General features: G+C 41.1%; 1 protein-coding gene across 1 annotated transcript; it reads right to left on the reverse strand.

Annotated features, from left to right (window-relative positions):
- Positions 1-642: 642 nt before the first annotated feature.
- Positions 643-1,728, reverse strand: LOC137287705 (beta-1,3-galactosyltransferase 1-like). Its single transcript, XM_067820094.1, has one exon. The coding sequence runs from the start codon at positions 1,726-1,728 to the stop codon at positions 643-645; it is 1,086 nt and encodes a 361-aa protein (XP_067676195.1).
- Between the last annotated feature and the right edge of the window lie 7,762 nt (positions 1,729-9,490).

The following is a 9,490-nucleotide window of genomic DNA, read 5'->3' on the forward strand; positions in this document are numbered from 1 at the left end:
CATCACGGTTTGTTGACCACGCTGTGCCGACGCTCCCGGTTTTTAGTCTGTCGACGATTACCAATATCATAATTTTCATTTGACAGATCAGGCTGACACTCCTGCAAGTGAAGGCTGAAATAGAGAGCTAATTGTGACTCCGTTAGTTTAAGACCTTGTGCATATGCCTGTGGCTGAAAGGTTGGCCAAACCCTCAACACTATCTGTGTGAAAAGATTTGCAACCTATCAGGCTTACAGGAAAAAATGGCTTGCTACGCGTTTGATACACATCTCCTCCGGAGTTGCAACGTTTGTTTTTCGTGTACCAAAGTGGGTGTTGCGCAGACACCAGATGTAGTGGAGAGGGCGAGAGATTACAAGACCGTCGCGTCCATAACCATATGTAAATTATGAAACCTTTCTCATGACAGCATTCAAATAAATCGTTACAGACAAAACCGTGTCTGAAGACACTACTACCGGTAACTCATATCATGTCACATTCAACAGTTACACAGCACGACACAGTGATTCAGTGGTTGCTGCGTGTATTACACCATCTGGTCCACTCTGACCTGATGTTGGGGACTCTACATTATGTACATACACGGCACATACATTTACAAACGCCAATGCATTTCAGCAAACAAAAACTCTAAATTCACTTTCCACGAACTTTCCTATTATTCTCCCTACTTGGTTTAATCGCTTCAAAGTTTCGTATGGACTTAAGATATTTTTGTCGGTTTTTCCATACTTGTAAAATTTGCTTCTTGTCGAGGTGGGCAAAGATAAGTTTACATGTTGAAGGCTTCTTAAAGCACTTAGACACGTCTTCATTCTCTTCCTTATATAGATCATCACCCAGGTCGTGCATACCCGTTATGAAACAACGGACCATTCCATACAAGAACACGTCATCTATCCAAAGTAACGGCATCGTTAAGACTGCCTTGTAAAGTACTGGGACTATGTTCCCAGGTATTATAACACCAAAACCACTACAGTAATCCACAGGGAAGAATTGGTAGTGTCTAAAAACGAATTGCGGAACCTTCCATTTCCCCTTTCTCCTTATAATTCCATACGGCATGTTCACTGGCCAACACAATACTCTGTTATCACCTAGGTATGGGTGGTACACGTGGGTAAAAAAATTATGCAAATCAGTATATACATCATCGTCGATCTTGATGACGTATTTGACGTTCCGGCAATTTTGGCTGATCCATTTCACACCCATCACAGCTTTATATGTCAGGTTCTTGTAACTGTCCAGAAACCGACCTTGGACGATGTCTCCATGCTGGTTGAATTCTTGGTTGATACTGTTCTGGATGTTCACGTCATTCCTTTGTCCAAGGAGAAAAACATGTCGCACGGTATAATTTTCAAATGTTTTCCTGTTCTGGAATATTTTTCGAAGTCTTTGCCGACGGTTGTAATAGCCCGTTGAGCTATGGACAATGAACGCAACGTCCACCTGTGAAACTTCCCGACACATCATCGTGTTCCCAAGAACCACTTCTAATAATAGTTCATCAATACTTTGTGATCGTTTATGCCGCGGTCCCTTTGACATGTTGGTTGTTATAACACCTATTAACGGGTCACATATGCTTTCACCTACACATGTCTCCTGTGTTTCTCTGGGAGATCCTAAAGTGGTTAACACGACAATTACAGCGCAAAAATGTAATGACAGTATACACACAAAGCACCTCTCCATGAAGGTAGTGAAAGGCATCTTCTCTTTCGTAAATGCTTGTCCTTTGTCGCTTGAAACGACGGAAACCACATCCCTCGGTTTGATAACTGTATGTTTAGTAGTGTACCTTCATTAAGCACAGATTAAATAAATCCTTTTGGTCTCGATCAGACAAAACACCATGTCACATAGTGCTCTAATCTCTCACTAGGTCGCAAACTTCAAGGGTTCAGGACGCATGGTATGAATTAGATCGGATGTAGGACCAACGAACTGATGTCAGGGGATCAATGATCAATGATCAATGTCTGCATTATGTCGTGGTTTGTAAAGAGATCAATTACACCCAGTACGCATACTAAAGCCGGAGTAACAGCTTGATGGATGGAGGCTGATGCTTGCCTGTGATGCTTGTTAGGGAGCTCTACACGTGTATTGAATAATTGTGTAATCTGCATGCTAGAAGTTGGTGAGTGAATGACAAAGGCGATGACATTACGGACAACAAATTCATACATATTGTATATCCGGGTTATAACTTGTCTTGATCAGTCTCCCATGCTTGTCGTAAGAGGCGACTAACGGCATTGGGTGGTAAGGCTCACTCACTTATTTGACACCTGTCATGGTATCCTAATCGTGTAGAAAGATGCTCGAGCTGTTGATCACTGGACTGCTTGGTCTAGACTCGATTATTTCAAGACCGTGGACATATAGATGAACGTTGCTGAGAGGTGTTAAACAACAAACTGACCAACACATGTGAACTGATTTAGTAGACTACGGCACTTTAGTTGGCAAGAAGTAGAACTATACCGTCAGCCATTGGCAAGCACGACGTGGGAATGTCTTGTCGCAACTTAAATAACGCGGTTATTAGTCGACTTGGCCTGAAGGAAGCACGTTACCAGCGGTGAAGTAAGGGGTCGACCAAGACCTTAAGACTGAGGAAGACGATGAACCTGAAAATCGACTCCACATTATCCTGTAAGACACAATCCCACGTCCCACGCCGACAAATGGAGAGTGGGAAAACCACTCCTAGCACCACTGCATGCTGCGGGTTGTTGGTCCTCTCAGACGCTACTTCCTCAAGGTACAGGCAACAACCTCTGGCATGGTGCAGGCTCATGAAAGTCGCTTTTTCTGCACATTAACGATTGTCACATATGAAGTCGTGACATATCACCTGGAGATGAAAATTAGAGGTATATGACGAAATTTTAATATCTCTAAATTTGATTTAAAAAAGAAAGCGTAAAATAGATTTAAACCCAAAAGCGTAGCGTAAATACAAAATTTAGAGCTATTGTAATTTCGTTATATATCTCTGATTTTTAAAAAAAAGTACGTTTATTTACATTCTACCATAACCGCATTATTCAGATTTTAAACACATACCTAATGCTTTGGAAATCAGAGGTATATAACGTGATTATATACCTCTGAATGGCTTTGATTAACCAACCACAATCCAGTGTTTACGTAAGTCATGGTACAATAAATGATAATAAATTACAAAGATATCAAAATAAAATCAAAGTGCATGATATGTGCATGTTCATGTTTTCAGTTAATTAGCTGGAACTGTTACAAACGTATAAGACGTTCGTGGGATATATTCTGCTTACTGGAACTGCCAGGCTATAGAATCTAATCTTACTGTTTGTGTCGCAGATGTCACTGGTGAGTATGTATCAAGTGCGTTTAATATAGACCTATTGTGGGGCTATAGATTTGTCTTTGCAATGTATAGTGGACGCAGCAGCTTGTGTGGCCTGTAGGTTTAAACCATGAAACAAATGAGCTGAATGAGTTTCTAAGTCGACAAAGGCAGCGTCGACAAAGGCAGAAAACAGCATGAAAGGTAAAAGAGCGAGTTCAGATTTAAAGTCATATCTAGTTAAGACATAAAGTCATACAGTATTTCAGTCATATCGTGACTAAAAAAGATGTAAGGTTATAAATTAATAAAAACAAATTTTAATAATAAACTTATCTGTCCACAAAGGACAGTAAAATAACCAGATTATCATAGATCTGAACTTAAAACTTGTAATTAAATCTGAAATATTTTAACTGCAAATGCCAATACAAAATAACAATATACTATAGATTGCCTACTACTGAAAGTAGATCACAATTCTATGGGTCACAGGGACTGATAATGGGAAAATTGAACTGGAATAGGACCTGTTATGGTTAAAAAATTTGCCATGGCAAGAGATGTAAGAAATCTCCTCAGAAGCAGCACTGACAAGTCTAAAATATGCTGTAATATGTATTGATGCAAAAAAAACAAACAAAAAAAAACAGATACAAAGATTCACTGTAGAGGTTTCATGTACAATGCAACTGAGTCACATCTAAAGTAATGGGTCACAAATAAAATATTAACTCACCAAAGTCTTGGTTTCAGAGTGAGAAACAGTTATACTGAACGTTACACGGCGAGCGGTTAGGTTGAGCGTTGACAAAGGCAAGCAGTTTGATGTTAGCTGAATGATGTACTCAAGCTAATCCGCGTGTGTGTGTCCGTGTGTATCCATGTGTGTCAACACAATCAGCCTTTAGATACACAGTCACTGATTCTTGAATATTTGAGCACATGTTTCACTATCGTCATTAACGTAGAATTTTTGCGACTCCCTAAAGTAAACGAATCACACACTCAAAGGGAGGTAACCCTAATGTATGTAGTGCTCAGACAATGTAAACATTATAAGTAAGCATCACTTCTTTCACCAGGTATAAGAGACATATCAAAGTCGGTCACAAATATTGTATCCCTGTCTGAAAGCTTTACGTGTATACGTTCACTGCTTGCGGATATAGATTTTTGACAACCTAAAGTTTTAAGTTAATAACCATCCCTTTGCCTGTTGCCTTATGTTCAACAGTGAGTAAGATTTTACATTGCACTGCAAAATTGCAGCAGCACCACAGCGGAGGACACCAGAAATGGGCTTCACATATTGCACCCATGTTGGGAGTCGAACCCGGGTCTTAGTCTTGACGAGCGAACTCTTTAAACACTATGTTAACCCATCGACCCTTGTGTTCATGACAAGCTGACACAACAAAGATATTATTAGAAATCTAAGGGCCACCGCTTGCTGACTGACTGAATTCAAGCTTCATTATTGATTAAATGCCGATAAATGTCACTCAGGTTGAAGTATATTTATTCATGTCCATTCAAGTGAATATTTTGATATTCGTTGCATGGATTGCAGAATTACAGAATTACAGAATGTAACATTCTAATGTCAACCACGGGAGTGCATTTGTAATTTACGTCGTCAGCCGGAGGTTTCAAATGAAATATTCCCGTGCTTCAAATACTCAATATCACCCGGAAATTGGCCAACACATGATGTTTAACGACATTTTAAACAAAAAACTAAACCAAAGGGTTTTACTGTCTGCACTCTTTTACATCGAGTAAGGGTACAGCAGTGAAGTGTCATCAGCTGCCCGCTTCAGCTGGTTCCCATGGTAGCATCTGGAGTTGCTCATTTGTGACGTCATTCTATCTTTATGTCACAATATGATTTGAATGACGTCACCACTGTTGATGACAGAACAAAACAATTGTTTGCGATGTTTTTACATGTTAATAAGCAGTGAATAGTCTTGCAGTTTCCGGGAATCTAATACCATTTGATAATGTTTTTCAACCAATCAGATTACAGAACACAGTGACTTTGGTTTACAATGCTGTTTTCATATGAGGAGTATCAGAAATGGTTTCGCAAACTACACATGCTCCGTGTGCAGTGCTCCGTGTGCGGTATCGCAGTGAAATGTCATTATTGTCTATCTAGAGACCAGGGGGCAAACATATTCTGGCACCAACTTATTTACGAGAAGAAAAAGGACTATATAAACAAACGTAGGCGTCTCCTCAGGATAGAGGTGTAAGGAGACACAACTAGAGACTGGTTTTACACCTAGGAATAATGTAACACCCTACAAGTTATTATCTGAGGGGCTGGCTGATGAATGCAGACCAACATATAGATATAGAAGACCTCAAACCTGTCATCGCTGATAAAGTCAACTAGGAATTGGCCGACCTGGGGAGCCTCAACTTAAAAGTCATGGTGAAAATGACACTTAATAAACAGAAGGTGGACTGCAGAAGAAACAGCATGTCAAGTCCTACTGCAGGGGTAAACAAGAAGTCGAAACTCAAACTGAGATGATAGACACCATCAACCCCTCACTTCAACAAATACACTTCAACAAAAACTGGAACGTTACACGCACAGGAGTTTCGGGAGGGTAGTGGATAACATTGATAAGGTCTATCTAGATATACCTATGTACCATTTAGAGGTGGGTCGTACCTGGACTTGCCCCACTACTATAATAAAAAACGAGCCATGGTCCACGTCATAAACAAAGGAGATGATTGCTTGAGGGTAACAATCAGATCCGTTTTGTTTCCAGTTTCAATTCAAACAGACTATGTAGCTATCCTGAAAACGACGGACTCAAATGGGACGGCATAGACGAACCCACCTCCATATCTCAGATCACTAAAGCTGAAAAACAGAATAGTTATCAACGTCTCCGGGTACAAAAGTGACAAAATGATTGTACACAGGATCAGCCAGGTGACCGAGGGCCGCAAGACTATCAATGTATTCATGATCCAGAAACGTACCACTACGCCCGGATAAAACAACTTCAGCAGGTTGTGGTATCACCAATCGACGAAAAGAGGGACAAAAACACTTCTGTGAACAGTGCCTGCATGGTTTCGCCAGGGCCGACCTGTGGAATCAGACCGGGAGTGTTGCCTAGGCGGGGGCAGACAGTCATACGAATCGACATGCCCAAGGAAGGAGACAACGCCCAAAATATTGACAACCCCAAGAACTAGATGCCTGTACCTTATCTCATCTATGCCAATTTCAAAGCTCTCATCAAACACATTAACACTATAATAGTACCATCTGATAAAAGTTTCACATGTAAAATGCAGGAGCACAAGGCCTGCGGGTTCAGGTATGTCATAGTCTGATTTGATGAGCAGATGAAATCATTTGAACGATTCCTCACGTGTTTGCAACAAGGAGAGAAAACCATCGGGAAAAGGCTGCATACCATTGCTCTTATGTGTATCAGTAAAGCCAACCGACAAGCTCATGAAAGCACTCGCGTATGTCACGTGTGACTTATCACTGGATGGTGATTCGGTGAGAGATCACTGTCACATCACTGGTGAATACAGAGGTGCAACACGTGCAACCTCAAACTCAAGATGAACCCCAGATCCATCCAAATCCCCAAACCTGAAAGGGCACGACCCTCACTCGATCATGCAGACTGTCATGAGGGTAGACCGCAACCCTAACAATATAGACTCGATTCCTGCTGTCGGCACTCGACAGTTTGGTCAAGGCCTCCGATACCTTTCACATCACCAATAGTTACCGAGATGCCGAGACTCGACACCTGCTGATGAGGAAAGGTGTTTACCCATACGAGTACATGGACAGCTGGGCCAAGTTCGACGAGACCCGACTACCTCCCACCGACCGGTATTACAACAACTTGACCGACCGGCTATCACTCAGGATGACCACGATCAAGTCCAGAATGTATGGAATAAATTGGGCTGTAAGACTTTGGGTGATTTCCATGACCTGTACTTGAAAACGGACTACTGCTTCTAGCCGACGTCTTGGAGACATTCAGGAGGATGTGTTTTAAGCAGTATCAAACTCGACCCAGCATGATACTACGCCGGCCCAAGTCTGCCGTGGGATGACTTGCTGAAAAAGACCAGAGTCAAACTAGAACTCCTCACCAAATACAACATGCACCTGTTCATTGAAAAAGGCCCATGAGAAGGGACGCTGGTTAACAATATGCACATGGAAGGTTATAATCTGAATCAGCCGTCCAAAAACCTCCTCTACCTTAACGATAACTACCTGTACGGCTTGGCTATGAACCAGTATCTACCTACCGAGCGATTCCAGTAGACATCTGAATTCGATGTCATGAGCATACCGCCTGATTTGGAGAAGGGTTATATACTCAAAGTGGACTTGGAGTACCCCGTGGCATTGCACGCATCACACAACAGCTACCCCCTGGCTCCCGGACGGTTAGCAGCAAACCCGGACTGGATGTCAGACTACCAACGGAGTGAGTGAGTGAGTTAATATTTAACGTCACATCGGCAATATTGCAGCCATATCGTGACGAGAACATACGTGACAAAAAGAATATATGTGCGTATTATGAAGACTCTGTCTACGAAGGACAGTAAAACCACTAGACTATCACAGTTAGTATTAAAACTAGTGTGGAAACTTAAAAAAATGATAGTATCACTAGTTGGACAGTACAATATAAAAACAGGCCATAGATCACCAACAACAGAGGGTAGATCACCATACCAGGGACCATGGGGACTTACAGTACCTCTGCTACCTGCATGGTCCCTGGCTGGATTTACACCATCCCCTTAGCTGTTGGCGACTGTATGCAAGATTAGTCACAAATTAAAATGACACATATTCTACGATTAAAAAAGTGGAAGATTAAATCTGACTTAAACCGTTTTGGGACTTACGTACCCTCTCAGGAGGACAATAATTTTACGGTACTTCAACCCCCTTCGGGGATACAGCCACTAACAATCTTAGCTTCTAATTCAACTTCCTATCATAAAATATTAATCTATTTAGTCATGTAACAGGTCTAATTCTTTTAAAAACGCAATGATTAAATAACAACTAACATTACTAAAAAGATCCTTCATAGTTCTTGATTTAAAAGAGTTATCCCTTGTGATGGAATATTCAACATAGTCAATGAGGACATGCTTGACTGTGATTCTTTCATCACAAGGGATGCAGAACGGAGGATCCTCACCTTTCAAAAGGTATTCATGAGTATATCTCGTATGGCCAATACGACATCGCCGCAAAATGACCTCCTCCAATCTGGACTGACAACCCAAGTGGGTATAACCAATACAAGGTTGTATTGCATGTAATTTATTTACACCCACTTGGGTGTCCCACTTCTTTTGCATCAGATCACGGATATACGATCCAATTGTAGCTTTATAATCCGAGTATTGAAGAAGTGGTGTCACAGATTTGTTGAGTGCTGCCTTGGCAGCAAGATAGGCCATTGTGTTGCCAGAAATGCCTACATGGCTGGGTAACCAACAGAAGACGATGTCGTATTGGCCAGTAGCAAGATTACTATACAATTCAATAATGTCAATTAAAAGTGGATGTTTACATGATAAATTTTTAATCGCCTGAAGACAAGAAAGAGAGTCTGAATAGATTATATATTGTTTTCGTTTAGGGTGTCTTTCAATATACTAGTATTTAAGAGCTGTTAATATGGCGTTAGCTTCTGCTGTAAAATAGAACTATTATCTGGTAATCTAGAAGATATTGTTCTGGATCCAGTGACAGTGGCACAAGCCAATGCGCCACCGTCCTTGGGCCCATCTGTAAATAAGGATTTATAATTGCTATATTTATGTGTCAATTGAAAATATTCTTGTTTATACTGTAATTCATTAGTTTCTGATTTTTTTTAATGTAGTTAATGTTAGGTCAACTTGTGGCCTAACCATCTGCCACGGAGGAGAAGAAAGAAGACGGGAGGAAGCTATGTTTTCAAGCTCAATGCCGGCTGAAGAAAGAAATGGTTAAATTCTGTGCCCTAGACGTGGAACAAGAGAGGAGACTTCTTGTCGTACAAATCCTCATAAAGGGGATTGAACACACAGTTATATGCAGGGTTAGATTCATTA

This window comes from Haliotis asinina, chromosome 6 (genome assembly GCF_037392515.1).
Source record: "Haliotis asinina isolate JCU_RB_2024 chromosome 6, JCU_Hal_asi_v2, whole genome shotgun sequence".
NCBI lineage: Eukaryota > Metazoa > Mollusca > Gastropoda > Lepetellida > Haliotidae > Haliotis > Haliotis asinina.

Excerpts from the sequence above, each read along its gene's own strand:
- LOC137287705 (XM_067820094.1), bottom strand. The coding sequence starts at position 1,728 with ATGCCTTTCACTACCTTCATGGAGAGGTGCTTTGTGTGTATACTGTCA.